This window comes from Sciurus carolinensis, chromosome 2 (assembly GCF_902686445.1).
Source record: "Sciurus carolinensis chromosome 2, mSciCar1.2, whole genome shotgun sequence".
Classification (NCBI taxonomy): domain Eukaryota; kingdom Metazoa; phylum Chordata; class Mammalia; order Rodentia; family Sciuridae; genus Sciurus; species Sciurus carolinensis.
Window position 1 is genome coordinate 125,581,172 of NC_062214.1, and position 17,558 is coordinate 125,598,729.

General features: G+C 53.3%; 1 protein-coding gene across 1 annotated transcript; it reads left to right on the top strand.

The window, feature by feature from the left end:
- The first annotated feature begins 1,047 nt into the window (after positions 1-1,047).
- Mmp14 (matrix metallopeptidase 14) lies at positions 1,048-11,261 on the top strand. The gene is made up of 10 exons (XM_047537827.1): positions 1,048-1,432; positions 5,172-5,320; positions 5,621-5,743; positions 6,137-6,444; positions 7,162-7,323; positions 7,631-7,791; positions 7,985-8,123; positions 8,404-8,554; positions 9,018-9,133; positions 9,466-11,261. Exons 1-10 carry the CDS (start codon positions 1,325-1,327, stop codon positions 9,798-9,800), a joined length of 1,752 nt encoding a protein of 583 aa, XP_047393783.1. The 5' UTR covers positions 1,048-1,324; the 3' UTR covers positions 9,801-11,261.
- The last annotated feature ends 6,297 nt before the right edge of the window (positions 11,262-17,558 follow it).

A 17,558-nucleotide genomic window follows, 5' to 3' on the forward strand; every position in this document is an offset into this window, starting at 1 on the left:
TTTCTGTCTCCCACACTTTTCCTGCTTCTGTTGTGCTGCTCTCTGCTGCTTTTCCAGCTCTAGTTCTCAGCCTCTTTTTGTCTCCCTTTCTCAACTTTGACTTTAGCCTGCCCTCCCTCTTCCTTGCACACCTCACCTTTTGTTCTGAGTCCAGTCAGTACCTAAAGGAGATTTTTGGGGGGGGAAGATATTAGGGAATTGAACACTGGGGTGCTCTACCACTGAACTATATCCCCAGTGCCTTTTGTTTTATATTTGAGACTGGAATTGAACTTGGAATCCTCCTGCCTCAGACTCTAGATTTGCTGGGATTATGGGTGTGCACCACTGGTGCCCCACTCCTGATGGAGATTTTATTCTTTAAGGAATTCCCTTCCTTTCCAGGGCAGGGGGTGAACTAAACCCGAAGTCCAAACAAATTTTTTCCAACAATTTTCCCCAAACTTGGTTTGCTTTTCCCCTTATTCCCTGGCCTTGTACTGGTTTCCTACTCAGCTCTAGTTTAAGAAGCAGTCAGAAGGACAATTAAACAGGGAACCCATTCAGTTTTCTGCAGGATGGACCCCCTCTCCCAGCCTGTGTATTTGTGGGTTTGTTTGAGTTGGGGGTGCAGGGGAAGCTGTTATCAGTTCCCAGAAACAAGTCCCCCTTTTACTAAACGCTCCTTCTCCCAACCTTTTTCACTGACATGGAAGAAAACCTCTCCAACCATCAAAGACCCTAACCTCTTAGTTGGCCCCAGCAACCCAGCCTCCCAGTACATCCCACTTGGAGGTGAGACAAATGCTGAATACCACAGAAATCAAGCCACCCAAAATATGCTTAGGGGGGAAAGTCTCCCACATCCCTTCCCCTGGGTACCCTTACACGATGTCGTCTGTGGCCTCAACCCCTGCAGATGGCAGTCTGCACCACAGAAAGGCAACTTTGGGTTGGTTTTTTTTCTCCCCCCCACCCCCCCTCCAGTTCTTAGCTGTAATTGGACTCAAGCTGAAACAACCACGTCCCCACCAGGAAAGGAGGGCATTGGGGCGGGGGCGGAGGAGAGGCTGCGAGAGAAGGGAGGGACCAAAGGAGAGAGCGGAGAGGGCTCCCAACCCAGTTCGCCTACTAAGCAGAAGAAAGATCAAAAAACGGGAAAGGGGAGAAGAGCAAACAGTCACTTTCAAGAACAATCCCCTCTTCTCCAAGCTGAGAGAGCTCTGGGAATCCAAATTCAGTGCTTACCGAAGACAAAGGCGCCCGGAGGGAGCGGCGGCGCTACCCCAGGGCGTGGGCCCCGCCGCGGAGCCCGCACGGCCCGGCTGCCCCGACGTCTCGGACCATGTCTCCCGCCCCTCGACCCTCCTGCAGCCTTCTGCTCCCCTTGCTCACGCTCGGCACCGCGCTTGCCTCCCTCGGCTTGGCCCAAAGCAGCAACTTCAGCCCCGAAGTAAGTGAGCTCCTCCGGCTCTTCCCGGAGTCGCGCCCGCCGGGGAGTCGAGTCGGGGGTCTCCAAGGGGACGGCCCGGACTCGGAGAGGAGGGATCTCGACTGCTCCGGGCTGCAGGATTCCCACCCCCCATTTCTTTTCCTTCCCCATCTCCAAACTTCCAAGTCGATCCAACTTTTGCCTGCCTCCAACCAACCCCCCTTAGCCGCCACCGACTCTCTTTCCCATTCCTTCCTTTCCTTGGAAGAACTTTACAGCGCGGGCAGACCCCCTCCCCCAATTCCCCTGGGCTCTGCGCTCAGCTCTGGAACCAGTTGGGAGCCTGATAAACACTTGGACTCCGCTCAAACCCCGCGCTGTCCCGGTTCCTTGTCATGTGCGAGTTTGTTGTTCAACTTTCCAGCGCTGTCGCGCCCGCGCTCGCCGGGAGCCGGGGCCAGCGCGCTCTCCACCAATACATCTGCGGCCAGATGTGGTCGCGGGTGAACGTCCTAGTTGCCCCCCCATCCATCATCCTCCCCAAGTGGACCCCTCTGTGTCCGTGCCCGGAGCCCCGGCGTCGAGGGTCGCAGCACTAGCGCGCTGACCGCTTTTCGTACACACAAAGCTCGCTTGTGAGCCGGGGGCTCAGCCCGGCCACGGTCCCCACCCCCGTCGGCGCCCTCAGATCCTTTTTGTTGTTAATTGTGTTTCTGCGTTAATTGTAGGGAGACTGGGGGCGTCGCACAGGGAGTGGGGAGAGGGCCTGGCCCAGGGCGCCCTCAGGCGTCTCGACTGACTCCAGCGCCCCCCACCCCCATCCTTACCCCCTTCCCTGACCGTGGCCCACCGGGCCCTGGAGGAAGCCGCGTGGGAGTTGTCTGAGGAAGTTTTTCCTCTCTCTTTTATTTTGGGGTGAAGGTGGGAGACGGATTTAATCAGCTTCTTATTTTGGGTCATCCCAACCCACTCGGCCTGGCGAGGGCCTGGGTGCGGTCGGGAGGGGCCGGGAAGGGCCCAAGAAGGGGGATGGGATCTGGATTTGGTTTCCTGTGCCCTGGTCCCAGACCTGGTTCCACCCCCAGAGAAAACCTCTCCAGAAAGAACACACTACCTCTGTCCCTGATGGGATCTGGGGCTGAACGGGGAAAGTATGGCGCTAGGAATGGAGACCTCGGAAAGTAAAAATCTGCACTGGATTGGAGGCCAAGCCTTACGGTCATGGAGCCTTCATCTCAGCCTGAAACGGGTAGCTTCTAACAAAAGGAGCTTGGGCATCTGGGGGCTGCCCACTGCCAACTTCACCGCCCTGCCTTTTTTCCCCTCCCCTGCCCTGCTAGGCCCCCTAGGGGAGGGGCAGCGGCCCTGGCTCTGTTTTAAGTGGGTCATGGGGCTCCCAGTGCCAGAACCACCATTTGCTTCTGGGCCATGGAAGGATGGGAGGCTGAGGGAAGGAGGGGCAGTCCCAGACACAGGGATCCCAGGCCTGCTGTAGAGACAGAGGTCCCCCACCCTCTCTAGAACTCCTATGTGGGAGGTATTCCCTTGACTTTCCCCTAGGGGAATATCTAGCTCCTCTCATTCATCAGGACAAAGTTGAGGTCTGTGACCCAACATGGTTGTTCCTTCAGGCCAGTCAGGAGGAAGAGCTGGGGTGGCCCAGGCCTCAGGCAACTGGGTTCCTCCCACCAGGCCTCCAAAGCCCTGCACCAGCTCCAGGACAGCCCTCTCCTCCCCTTGGCCTGTCTGGCGCTCCGCCCTTCCCCCTATCCAGCCGCAGACACAAGAGTCCTCTCTTCTGTGGTTCCCGACCTCATAGTCTCTGTGGTTCTTGCTTTGCTCAGAGCCTGCCCCTGTGGGATGGAAGGAAGAAAAATTGCTCAGGCCTGGAAGGAGGAAAGGGACCGGGCCCTGTGACTCTTGAGTCAAGGGAAGTTCCTTTCTTGAGTAAGCCTCCATTTTCCTCTATAGGACATAAGGCAGAGGCTATGGGTGTGAATAGTGAGATCTACCCACCTCTTTAAAGATGGAGGAGAGGGATCTATCCCAGAGTACTGGGTGTGGATTCTCCCCACCTCTCTGCCTCCCTCTCATAGGAACATCCCCCTCAGCTTGGCTCTGTGAGCTTTGAGGGGACCTGGTCTCATTTCTCCTGACTTCCAACTCCAGGGGTAGAACATCCCATCCTTCCCCAAGTCTGAAAGCAGCTGCTCCCCAGCAAGGGTCAGAATCCTGGATGTATCTATCCTACAGGTGAGATTAGGGGCAAAGGGAGTTTCCTGCATACTTGGGCACAGGCCACAGCAGGCCTCCGGAGGGCACTAGCTGTGGCATCAGCCCACACAGGTCAGGGCAAGCCTACAGCTCCCAGAGAACTGCTCCAGACTGTAGCACCCTGCCTGGCTCCTCTCTGGTATACCAGAGGTTAAACTTCATTCCTCCCTGCACCCCTGAGGAGGGGCTCTCAGAGCCACGTGGTACTAGGGTTGTTCTGGCCAGGCCTGTTGGCTAGGGAAAAGCTGGGTTCTTTCTGTCTCAGGCCCTAGCTCCTGTCAGCCTTGGGGATCACTTCCTGGAACTATGTTGCAATTCTTGCCCCTATGGGCTCAGGTCCCCAGTCAGCTGCTCCTGAATCACCCCCAGCCCCTTTGCCAGAGCATTCATCTACCACTAGGACCTGGGCCTAGAGTTGAAGGGCCTTGTGGAGATCCATCCTAAAGACTATAGATAGGGGATGCAGCACCCAACAGCAACCCTCACCCCTCCAAGTCCCTATCCTAGGCATCCTGCAGCCCCCTCTGACTAATTAAAAAAGCAAAACTAGAGCAGGGACCAGAGCTGTCTGGGTCATGTCTCCCATAAAAGAATCCACGCATCTTCATATTCTATATGTAACTTGGCTTGTTTTGTTTTTCAGGCATTAGGAAAATGCTCCATTGTTCTTACAATAAAGGCTGACTTTTTTCTCAGCAGGGCTTTGCAGTGTGTATACCTTTCAATCAAATACCAAAAACTTAACTTTAATTTAAGGCAATTTGCCAGCCTTTATATTATGAACAATTCACAACATACCTAAAATAAAATAGTCACCACTGTAAAATACTACATGCTACCCTCCCCCCATCTCCCACTTCCTCCACTGAGAACCTTAAATGGGCACTTAGTTCCAAGCCAGGTGATCTTTAGATAGGGATCACCACTTCCAAAGTCCCCAGCTCCCCCTATCAGCAGCCATCCTGAGCTCTAGCTCCATTTCTGCCCTCCTTTCTAAAAAGATCTCAGCTGTGAGGGTCCTAGAGGCATGGTACTGTCCCAAGAGAGCATTATGTGGGGCACAACAGTAAAGCCCCCTCAGCCATACACCACCCCTCTACCCATCATGGATACAAGCCACTCCCAGGTATGACTGAAAAAGAAGAGAATAGTATCATAAGGAATCACAGCTCTGAGAAGACGCCCTAGAACTCTCTGTTAAACCTTAGAGCTCTCCTTCTCAAGAGAGCTACAGCCAATCTAGAGCTATGGCTCCCTAACCATTTCTGTACTCATAGCCCCAAGAGGACAAGCTATACTGGGGTATAGACCAGATTTTAGATCAGCCTATGAGTTCCTGCAGATGTGTTGCCAGAGCTAGGAGCCTATCCTCCTCTTCTCACCAAGCCAAGTACCTATGCCAGATACTGTGGGGAGGCAGATGCAGAGGCAAATGTGTCCCCTGAGCCAGATAGGAATGCTCCAAGCCACATCTCTCTCCCTACAGGCCTGGCTGCAGCAGTATGGCTACCTGCCTCCTGGGGATCTACGTACCCACACACAGCGCTCACCCCAGTCACTCTCAGCTGCCATCGCGGCCATGCAGAAGTTCTACGGGTTGCGAGTGACAGGCAAAGCTGATGCAGATACCATGAAGTGAGTGCTCACCCTGGCAGGGGTTCTGCCCCGCACCTACTGACACACTGAGCGCCAGAGATGTTGCTACCTGAATGCTGGCTCCTGTCCCCGATACTTCATCCCCACATTAGGATCCTGACCTTCTTATATTTACCCTGACCTCATAACATCGGCCTCTCCCCACACTGACACATAGCCTCACCCAACATTGGTGCTGGGGCCAGAGGCGAGGATCCAGGACCTGCTGTAGAGCTCCACCCTGCCCTCTGAGACCTTTCTCTTTCATACACTGCACTGACCCCAATCCTCCCACTCCAGGGCCATGAGGCGCCCCCGCTGTGGTGTTCCAGACAAGTTTGGTGCTGAGATCAAGGCCAATGTTCGAAGGAAGCGCTACGCCATCCAGGGCCTCAAATGGCAGCATAATGAGATCACTTTCTGGTGAGTCCAGCAGGCCAGCAACCTCTATCACATCTGACACCCTTCCCTGTCAGTTGTGTTCTACAGAGACTCAGAGTCCCTCGCCCACCCCAGACTTCTCCCTTTTGTTCCTGGGAAGTTCCTGGGGAGCAGGGAAGAAAATGGTTATGATCTTGGAGAGAGGTGCAGCCATCAAGGGATGCACCCCAGTAGCAGACAGCCAAAGCCTGAGGATTCCCTAAGCCTTCAGTTCTTCAGGTTGAAGCATCATGCTGAAGCAGCAAGAAGAGGAGGTTGGGCAAAAAAAAACTGTCTGGGCAGTTCAGTCAGACCTGGCAGAGTACAGGAAAGGAGAATTTTGCCCCTCGTTGTCCTAACACATCCCCATTCTCTCCCTTCATGGCCGGACTTCAGCATCCAGAATTACACCCCCAAGGTGGGTGAGTACGCCACATTCGAAGCCATTCGCAAGGCATTCCGTGTTTGGGAGAGTGCCACACCACTGCGCTTTCGAGAAGTACCCTATGCTTACATCCGGGAAGGCCACGAGAAGCAGGCTGACATCATGATCTTGTTTGCCGAGGGCTTCCATGGTGACAGCACACCCTTTGATGGTGAGGGCGGCTTCCTGGCCCATGCCTACTTCCCAGGCCCCAACATTGGAGGAGACACCCACTTTGATTCTGCTGAGCCCTGGACTGTCCGGAATGAGGATCTAAATGGTGAGTGAGGGAGCCCTGGGTCCTACTCTGTGGAGTCACCAGTCACTTAAGGGGCAGTTTTCCTCCTACCAAAATCTCATGGCTAAAAGGGACCACAAAGATTTGGTCTGACTTCTAACTAAAGCAGGAATCTGCCAGTTGTGGTGGCACACGCTGGTAATCCCAGCAATCTGCAAGATTGAGGCAGGAGGATCACAAGTATGAGGCCAGCCTCAGCAATTTAACTAAGACCTAGGCAACTTAGCAAGACTGTGTGTCAAAATAAAAAGGGCTGGGGATGTGGCTCAGTGGTTAAGCATCTCTGGGTTCAATCCCCAGTACCACAAAAAAGTAAAAGCAAAAATACTGTTTTATTTAATTTATTTATTTTTGGTCCTTCCTCACTTCCTGATTTTCCCAAGGCTTCAAAGCATCCTTCTCACCCACTTTTCCAGGCAAACATCATGTCTAGCTCTTAGGAGAAACTGAGGCCTGCAGAAGGCCTTTGCTTCCCAGGTCTTCCCAGAACTGGAATCTTGCCCCAGAGCACTCTCACTCCAGAGGAGGTTACTGACTGACTTTGTGCCTTAAATACCAAACAGGAAATTGGACCTCAGGATTTGGTCACTTTGGGTGGAAAACATCATTGACAGGCTTGTAGGAGAAATCTCTGGTGGGCAAGCACAGAGCCTAAGGAAAGCAACCTAGGCTGTCGTCTTACCATGCCCGCCCCTCCAGGGAATGATGTCTTCTTGGTGGCTGTGCACGAACTGGGCCATGCCCTGGGCCTCGAGCATTCCAATGACCCCTCAGCCATCATGGCACCCTTTTACCAATGGATGGACACAGAGAACTTTGTGCTACCTGATGATGACCGCCGGGGCATCCAGCAACTTTATGGCAAGTAATCCACACCCATAACTGCTCCTTCTTCTCAACTTCTTGTCCCCTCCTGGTCTTTGATCTGTGCATTTCCCTCCCTATGCCCAATGGTCTCTACACACACACACACACCCTGCCTGACCTTGCCTGCATCAGCTCCCACTTTTGAGAACACCCTCCTTGTCACCTCCCAGCTGATTGCTTCAGCCTCCACTAGAGGGTGTGAGCCCCTCCACATCTTTCTAAGGGTCCATCTACCCGTTTATCTGTGCTTCCATCCCATCCACCCCCAAGTCTGAAGTGTCCCTCTTGTTCTCTCCCCCAGGGAGTGAGTCAGGGTCACCCACCAAGATGCCCCCTCAACCTAGATCTACCTCCCGGCCCTCTGTCCCTGATAAACCCAAAAACCCCACCTATGGGCCCAACATCTGTGATGGGAACTTTGACACCGTGGCCATGCTCCGAGGGGAGATGTTTGTCTTCAAGGTGAGAAGAAATGGGCTGGTTTGGGGGACAAAAGAACTGTATGGCAAGGAGACCGGGTTGAAACAGCAACAGGAGGAATGGAAATTGAAATCAAGGGACAAAGAGCAGAGGGGGAGCTTGGAAATTTGGGGACTGAGGAAGAGGATTAAACTACAAAATATGACGTGCTCTTTGTGCCTTGTCTGGCTTCCAGGAACGCTGGTTCTGGCGGGTGAGAAATAACCAAGTGATGGATGGATACCCAATGCCCATTGGCCAATTTTGGAGAGGCCTGCCTGCATCGATTAATACTGCCTATGAGAGGAAAGATGGCAAATTTGTCTTCTTCAAAGGTAACCAGGTGCTGGGTGCAGTGGAACACACTTGTAATCCCAGCTACTCAGGAGGCTGAGGCAGGAGCACTACAAGTTCAAGGGAAGCCTATGCAATTTAATAAGATCTTGTCACAAAAATAGAAGTTTGGTAGTAGAGTGATCCTGGTTCAATCTCTAGTACCAAAAAACCCCCAGGATTCTACCTTAGTATCTTTGGAGGCGCTGATTCCACTTGACTCCTCCAAATACCCCAGAGCCCAAGTTAAACCCAGATTTGCCCTTTTTTGGTCTTCCCCAGGAGACAAGCATTGGGTTTTTGATGAGGCTTCCCTGGAACCTGGCTACCCCAAACACATTAAGGAGTTGGGCCGAGGACTGCCTACTGACAGAATTGATGCTGCTCTATTCTGGATGCCCAATGGAAAAACCTACTTCTTCAGGGGAAACAAGTAAGACCTCTACCCCTTAACCCCAGGGGTCAAACTGCCACCCCCAAATCCCATCCCCAAATTCTGGAAGGGCCCATCTCCACAAAGATGTTTCCCTAATGAAGTTGCTGAGTGAGCCTCCACTGTTGCCTAGCAATGGGCAGCCTCTGTTCGGTACCTTGTGAGTGGGATGTGACCGGGTCACCATTTCAAACCTGGTCATTTGACGCCTCCTGCCCCCGGCACTGTGCCTCTGCCCCAGCAGCCAGGCACTGTCATTAAGGGCTGCTGGTGGCTTCTTGCAGCCTGGGCCCTCCCATCCACCTCCTCCTTCCGCCACTTCCAGCTGCAGGCCCTCATTACTCAAAACCCCTGTCCCCCACCCTGTCCACAGCTACCCTTTGTCCACTGTTGCATTCTGTCCTGGTTCCTGCTACACTCCAAGGACATGCCGTATCCAAACACTTTCCCTCTCCTCCCCCAGGTACTACCGTTTCAATGAAGAGTTCAGGGCAGTGGACAGCGAGTACCCCAAAAACATCAAAGTCTGGGAAGGAATCCCTGAGTCTCCAAGAGGGTCATTCATGGGCAGCGATGAAGGTGAGTGGGACAAAGGAAGGTGTCCATGAGGGGAGGGTGGGAATAGAGCGTTAAGGAAGACACAGTATCATAGGGAAAACAATGAGGACGGTATGTGCAGTCCTTCACCATGTGCCAGGGACTGGCCAGATGAATTCATGGTCATATCCCATGGGCCCTGCCCCTCTCCCAACCTGATACTATCACTGCCTCCATTTTATAGCTGAGGAAACTGATGCTCGGAAAGGTGGAGGTGAGCTCAGCTGATGTCACACTAACAACTTCCTTCTGTTCTTCTCCTTTGGGACCTTTCACCCTGCCCTGTCTCTTGTCCTTCTCGTTGACCCCTCCAGTCTTCACTTACTTCTACAAAGGGAACAAATACTGGAAATTCAACAACCAGAAGCTGAAGGTAGAGCCAGGCTATCCCAAGTCGGCACTAAGGGACTGGATGGGCTGCCCATCATCAGGGGGCCGACCGGATGAGGGGACTGAGGAAGAGACAGAGGTGATCATCATCGAGGTGGATGAGGAGGGCAGCGGGGCTGTGAGCGCGGCCGCCGTAGTGCTGCCCGTGCTGCTGCTGCTCCTGGTACTGGCAGTGGGCCTCGCCGTCTTCTTCTTCAGACGCCATGGGACCCCCAAGCGACTGCTTTACTGCCAGCGTTCCCTGCTGGACAAGGTCTGACCCCCACCGCCAGCCCACCCACTCCTACCACAAGAACTTTGCCTCTGAAGGCCAGTGGCAGCAGGTGGTGGTGGGTGGGCTGCTCCCACCGTCCTGAGCCCCCTTCCTCCAGCCTCCCTTCTCTCTGTCCCTGACTGGCCTCTCCCACCCTCACCCCAGCATTGCTTCTTCCCCAGATGGGTCCCCTGAAGCCTGAGCGGGAGGGTGGTCCCTTCCAGCCTCTGGTCCTCAGGGGAACCCTGTAGCTTGGTGTATGTTTGGCCCCTTCTGAATGTCATGGGGGCTCTGCACTTGAAGGCAGGACCCTCAGTCCTCACTGGCAAAGGTCAGATGAGGTCATCTGCTCCTTTTCCATCCCCTGACATACCTTAAACCTCTGAACTCTGACCTCAGGAGGCTCTGGGCACTCCAGCCCCAGAAGCCCCAGGTGTACCCAGTTGGCAGCCTCCCACCACTCTTTGGCTAAAAGGAATCTAAGTGTATTGTAGGGCAGAGACCCTGAGAAAGTGTGAGAGGGTGGGGATTGCTCTGCCACCTAAGACCTCAGGAGGAGAACTCAGAGAGGGTCTTAGTGGCTTGGTTAGTTGAGTTCCTCCCCACAAAGATCTGCCTCTGCCCCACCTACCCTGGAGAATTTCCAAAGAAAGAGCCTGAGCCATTAAGGACTAAACTGGGGCTGAAAAAACCCTTGGCAGCCCTAACCCCTCTCGAATGTTAGCCTTGGATGGGGATTTCAAGGTTGGAAGAGCGGAAACCAGGAGGTAAAGCCCAGGTTGGAGTGGGGCCAAGGGGAGACACCCAGGTCTGAGCGCTGGGTGAGCCTGAAGGCCACAGAAGAACCTTGTTCAAATGCAGGCAACTGGGGCTGGGACCCAAGGGCCAGAGTCAGAGGGGACAGGAAATGAAGAGAGAAGCAGTAGATGGTTGGGGGCTGGGCAGGCCATAGGGGCACCACAAGGTGGGCAGTGGTACCCAGGGGAAGGCACATTTTATTGGAGCTCTCAGGAATGTCCTGAGGAAGGCACACTGGCTCCTCTCTGTCCCCTTCCTCACTGGCCAGACAGCATGGAGGGGATGGGCAGGAAGCCCAGGGACAGGAGCAAAAAGGGCACTGGGGACTTAGAGGCCTTATGGAGAGAGGCCACCTGCTTGTGGACCAGAGGAGTTTCCCTGAGGCCTGGCAACACTCAGGCTGCCTCACACCCCAGTGAGGGGCAGGTGCCTGTGTGCTGCTCAGTGGGGTTAGCCCCTCACCTCCCTGACGCCTGCACTCCTCAGCCCATCTTATCGGTGTCCTGTCTTCCCTCTCCCACCCAGCCCACCCGTTTTAAGTCTCCTTCAGTCACTGAAGGTAGTCATGGTACTGGGGACTTGGGGAGAGCAACACCCTGTGGAGATAGAGGAGAGGGATGTCAGGGAGGTGGGGGATGGGGGTAGGGGAAATGGGGTGAACGGTGCTGGCAGTTCGGCTAAATTTCTGTCTTGTTTGTTTTTTTTTTTTGTTTTGTTTAATGTATATTTTTATTATAATTATTATATATGAACTTCATTCAAATTGTTCCTTTTTGTTAACAAGGGGCATGGGGTGGGGTGGGGGCGGGGGGCAGAGGCATCTGACCCCAGGAACCTGCAGGGCGGGGCTGGGTCAGTGCCCTCTAAGGACATTTTTGACCTTGTTCAACCTTTCCACAAAGAATAAACTGTGTTTCACATTCTTTGTGTGACTGCAGTTCTGTATCGGGGTGAACGGGATGTGGTTGACGGGCTGGAAAGGAGGAAAGCGGACGTCTTGAGCAGCGTTTTCCATGAGATGGGGTTTTGGTATTTTTTCATATGAGAATGTGTTTGTTCTTAGCAAACTAATGGGATTCAAGGGCCAGAGTTGGGGAGCAGGGCATACCCCACTGTGGGCAGGGCTGCTTTCCCCCAACCTGCCTTAAAAGGATACCTTTGAGACCAAAGGCTGCCAAAGATAAGAGGAAGTGGTCAACTGAGGCCACTTGGAAAATCTTCCTAAATTGCATTACCCTGTCCTGTGATCTGGCCACAGACCCTCAGTTTCCTCATGCCTCTGCCTGCAGCAGGGGTATTCCCATGATCATATTCGGCTCCAGGCTCAGTGAAGGCCTCAGGACCCAAAGCTTTTCTGATCCTGGGCCTCCGCTGATACAGCAGAAGGAAAGGAAAAGGAAAAAGGGAAAGAGGTTGCCCCATAGTCTATTAGGGAACAGCCAGTCTCTGGAAAAACTGACCTCCCCTCAATTGCCCAGGAGGGCCAGGATGGTCAGGTTGGAAGGGCAGAATAACAAGGCTTTGTTTCCTCTTTCCTTAGAAACTTCTACCCCAGACAGGGTTCCCAGGCTGTCCATCCACCCTTCCTCCAAATCCAGCCTGAAGGGAGGAATCAGCCCAGTTGCTGAGTCAGCTCAGCTGGAAGAGAGCAGCCCCCTTTCCTCACCCGCCCTCCCTTCCTGCCTCAGCCCAGCCCACCGGGCTCCAGCCCAGGCCCCCTCACACCCTGCCTCCAAGAACCTTGGCCCCACCTATCCTACTTCTCCATCCAGCTGCTATTCAAGGCTGGTTGGTATGATTGCTTTGGCAGAAGGGGTACCCCATCTTCCTGCCTGTCAGGAACCCTGACCCTGTGCCTGGCCTCCTGCACCTCCCTGCCAACAGCTGTTTGGCAGGGCCTTCTGTCTCAGTGGAGCGTGGAACGGGACACCTCCTCCCGGCCATCCTCACTGGAGGGGATGGGGACCATGGGAAGGCAGCATGGACAAGTCAGGGGCATCTCGGGGTGGTGGGGTTCATGCATGTGGCAAGGAACTCAAAGATGAGCTCATGGTCCCTTTGTGTTTTTGTGGTTCACATCTGGAGGTAATTACAGATGTTATCCAGTGGGAGTTCTGCAAAACAGCTGGAGCCAGTGAAGGAGCTGGGGGAGGGGAGACTGCCAGAGGGAAGAAGAGGGGGAGCCTAGGGCTCCCGTGGCTGGAGTGCGGTTTCCCCATCACGAGGAAATTGTTTGGCCGTGATTCTGGAATCACAAGATGCTCTCTGAAGCCAAGGGGGAAAGACGGGAATGGAGGACCACAGACAAAGAGGAAGACTTCAGGAGCAGATAGCGGGTGGAGGCTCCAGGGTCCCGTGCCTCTGACGTGCTTGTGCCTGCCTGACCCACCCCTGTGAGGCTGCCCAGTGACCCGGGGAGGTGTCTGAGTGATCACAAGTTCCCACTTGAGTGAACCACTGGGTCAGGCAGGAATGAGGGGAGGCAGAGGGCCCTGTGGCTCCCAAGGACCTGCAAACTCTGCTTTTGCTGGCTGATCTGTCCATTGGGCCTGACCCAGTTTCTGTGGTTCCAAGTTCCTTTATTCGAAAGCAGCACATGTGAGTTGGAGCAGCCAGGAGGGAGCCAAGGGAAATCTGCAAGGAGGTTTGGGCAGAACCCAGGGAAACAGGTCTAAAGGAGATCCTGGATAGCGGGTGAGGGTCAAAGAGGGCAGTATTCTTCCCATCGCTGTACCCCACACATTTGAAAGGGGGCCATGAACTCCCTTGCCATTGCCTCCCCTTCTCCAAGGCTCCTGCCCACCAGCTGGGCCCATGCCTCCAAGGCTGCCAGCCAGGCGCTGGGTCAGCGAGCTGGGAAGGAAAGATCTATGAGGGCCGCACCCTCTGGAGAAGAGAGGACTGGGCAAAGGGATGACCCCACCCACATACAATGTGGCTAGCCAGCTGGTCCTCTGTTGTCCTCCCCTAGAACCCCCCTCCAATCTGACAAGCCTGCCAGTCCTCTCTATCCCCTCTGCATATGCCTCCTAATTCCAACAAGGGGGAAGCCAGCCTCTGCTGAGAACCTCACAACATGCAGTGATGCAGGCACTCACATGCCATTTTACAGATGAATAAACTGAGGCTCATTTTACAGATGAATAAACTGAGAAAGATTAATCACTTGCTCAAGGTCACAGCTTACTCATCCAAATTTTAAACCCTTATCTGACTTTTTTCTTCTTTCCCCTGTGCAAGCGAATTCTGACAATGTCTCTTTGGTATCTCTTCCAATGTGGACCCTAGGTAGATAGGTGTCTTCGTGGCAGTACGTTCTGGGGCTCTGACAGCATGTGCAGTTCTGATTATTATGTTTTGTAGCAGCTTCCTTATAGCAGGTAGGCATGCAGGGGAGAAGGTTCTTCCCCAGGAACTCCACTGCCTCCTTTCTCAGGAGCAGGAGCAGGCACTCTGAGGGAAAGAAGGGGCCACCAAGACTCAGAGGAAGACCGTGACAGCAGCTAGGGGAAGGGTGGGAAGGTAGATGACTGTGCCAAGGGCCTGGGGAAGGCAGAGGCCATCAGGGGCTGGGTTCATTCCCTAAGGCCCCAAGGAAGCCCCAGCTAAGGCTGCTCTGTTGTCCTGCAGCCCCTGTACCCCTTTTCCTACCCACCCCCAAATCCAAGTTCCCCTCCTTTAGGAAACCAATTCTGCACCATTAGCCCACCCCTAGGGGTTTCTGCCTTTTCCCCTCAGACAGGCTTGGGAGACTGGGGAGACCCAGAAGCAGCCTGTGAGGGGACTAGGCAGCCAGGGCCTGGAAGGCCTGACTGGCCAAAAGCCACCTTCCAAATGAGCTCACACACATACTTTCCACCCTGGCCCAGCGCCGCTGGCTCAGTTCCTTCCAGGCCAGACTTCTCCAGCCAGGCCCAGCCCCCTGTGTCCTCCCCTGCCACCAGTCCTGGCCCCAAGGTTTCCACAATGGGATCACTGGACACCCCAGGTCAGGGCTGTCATCACATCCCCAGGAAACAGATTCCTGTGCCTCCATGCTGAAGTCAGCTCCCCGCAAAGTCCCTCATTCCTCAGCCATATAGCCCTCATGCTGTAGAGGAGGAAGAGACCAGTTCCCTGCCCCCAAAGACCACACCTGTGTAGGCAAGGACAGTAAAGCAGACAGAAGAGGCGGTGACACCGCAGTGAATGGGCGGAAGGGCTTCCTTTGAATGCCTGAAGTAGCTCCTTGACTCAGGAGCCAGCCTGGCCTGGGAGCTACCTTGCTGTGGGTCACATCCTGCTTGCTCACTTGATTTCCCACTTTAGGGGCACTTCCCTGACTTGGGGCAGCATGGGATATGGGTCAGGCAAGGCCAGGTTATCCACAGAGGAAGGGAAAGGCAGCCTCTTAGAAGACCTAGCAGATTCACATCTGCCACAGGCTCCATTCACTTCAGTTTGTTCTGTGGTCAGAGTCACCCTTCAGGCAGCTCCCAGAGACATGGAGCACTGGGTGAGAGAACAAGATCAATTCCCAGAATGTCCTCCTTGTCTGTTCAGTGCCTGACGCTGGGCTAGGAGCATGGTTGCCCTGACAATATTGCCTGGATCCAATAATGTATCTGAGCATCTGCGAGTTCGTATACTCAGACATGGCAGACGATTCTTCCTGCTTTAGATCCCCAAACCATGGCCACTGGAATCAGAGCATCCAGCTGTTGCTCTCCTTTACCAGATACTGATGGTGTAGTTCTGTCAAGGAACTTCTACTATTCACAATACTGACCCCATCACAGCCACTGACAAACATGTTCTGCCCTCACTTTTCTTACAAAAGGGTAAGATAGTGCTAGGCACACCGGAGGCACTGGTTAAAGGTTTGTTCAATTGAATTGCCAGCAGTAGTTGTGACTACATAAGTATTGTATAACATACCTACATAAGTATTGTGATTACACAAGTAATGAATATGGAAGCTGAAAAATCACAAAGATATGCATTTATGCTTCATGGACTTTGTGAACTTCACTGTATATCACACCTTGATCTTTAAAATGTTTTTAAAAAGAAAGAAAAGATTGGGCATGAGGCACACACCTGTAATCACAGCTATTCCAGAGGCTGAGGCAAGCAGATCAAAAGTTCAAGGGTAGCCAGGCTTGGTGGAGCATGCCGGTAATCCCAGCCGGCCAGGAGGCTGAGGCAGGAAGATCAGAGGATCATGAGTTCAAGGTCAGCCTCTTTGTCCCTACAGAGCCTACCCCTTCCACTCCCAACCTGTCCTTAACCTGGGAGTGATCAGTATCCAGTTGTCTTGACACACTCTTCTGGAAACACCAAGACTTCAGGTTGCACCCCGAGCCCAGTCTAGCCTGTATCCTTACCTGGAGTGCCCAGCAGGCAGGGCTCTCTTCCCTACAATTTTCTAACATCCCATGGCCAGATGTCCCTAAACTCTTTCCTCCACCTCACTGGCCTGTGCTCCAGAGGTGCCCCCAAACCATCCCTGTATGTAATAAGGTGTGTGTGTGTGTGTGTGTGTGTGTCCACCTGTGTCCAGAGATCAAACCCAGGGCCTTGCTACACAAGCCCTCTACTACTGCCCTACATCTCTACCCTTGCATAAGTTCCCAGTGGAGGAAAGCCAGGGAAGGGATCTAGAGGAACACCCATCCCATTCTGCCTGGGCCCACCCGGCTCTACAGTAGAGGCCGTCTAGGCAGGGTTTGCAGTGTGGTAGCGCACCCTTGTGTTGAGTGTTGGAGCTGCAAGCTGGATCTGGAGAATTGAGAGAGGCTGGGCAACCCCACCACCACCCCCAGGACTACCGAAACCACCAACCTATCTCTGCCCGCTTTCCACTTTCTATGTTTCCACCCTGGACACCTGTTACTTAAAGGGGTGGGTCTCCGGGCGAGAGTGGCCGACAAGTCGTTCTTAGCTTTACCAGTTGCACAGTACAAAGTCAGAGTTTCCGTCTGGTGTCCCAGTGCGGGGGTAGGCGGGTAGCCCTAACACACTCTGGGAAGGGAGAGTGAGTGGAGCGGGTACCGACCGGACAGAGGGCCAACCGGAGGGACTAAAGGAGGCCCTTCTGCGACCTCTTCTCAGAGCTCTTCCGAGTTGCCACACTGCCCTCCTGTGGTTGCCTCAGACACAGATCATTCCAGGATGTCTATCTGCTGAATCCCAGGTCAGAATCCAGGTTGAGACCTGATTCCAAGACCAGAGTGCTATCCTGGAACTCCGGGGCGGTGGGGGCTGGGGGCGAGGGACGGTGGCGGTGTGGGGCAAGGTAAGCAAGTCTCGGGTCCCCTTTATCTAAAAATGGGACTTCTTTTTTTCGCCTACCAGAGTCCTTTGGAGATCAAACCTATGCCCCATGGGAGGCTGCCAACCTGCAGCATCCTCTTATCTTCCTCGTAGCCTAGGGCCAGGAGAATCCCTGGTGTCCCAATCTCACATTTATTAAAGGTCCTTAACATTTCTAATTTTGTAGTTTAAAAAATTCCTGTAGATAGCTTATGAACAGCACTATATTATTGCATTGTTTGTGCTAAATTTTTTCATAAATATTTAAAATATATACCAAATATTTTAAAACCCATCTTAATATTTCTTACTTTTGTAATATGCCAGAAACTCAAAAAATGTATTTGATTGCCATCACTCCCAAACCAGGGAGGTGTGCCCCTGCCCATTAAAAATTAAACTGGTGGGGGAGGTGGCACACGCCTATAATTCCAGCAGCTGGGGAGGTTGAAACAGGAGGATTGAAAGTTCAAAGATGGTCTCAGCAATTTAGCAAGGCCCTAACCCTAAGCAACAAGGTGAGACCCTGTCTCTAAATAAAAATAAAGAAAATAAATAAATAAATAAATAAAATGTGGCTCAGTGGTTAAGTGCCCTTGAATTCAATCCCTGGCACCAAAAAATAAAAAAATAAAAAAGTTAAACTGTTTCTCTCATTCTCTTCCAGACCAC

Coding starts and splice junctions, on each gene's coding strand:
- Mmp14 (XM_047537827.1), top strand. CDS start 1,325: ATGTCTCCCGCCCCTCGACCCTCCTGCAGCCTTCTGCTCCCCTTGCTC. Junction 1,433..5,171: donor GCAGCAACTTCAGCCCCGAA/GTAAGTGAGCTC, acceptor CTCTCCCTACAG/GCCTGGCTGCAGCAGTATGG. Junction 5,744..6,136: donor CATAATGAGATCACTTTCTG/GTGAGTCCAGCA, acceptor GCCGGACTTCAG/CATCCAGAATTACACCCCCA.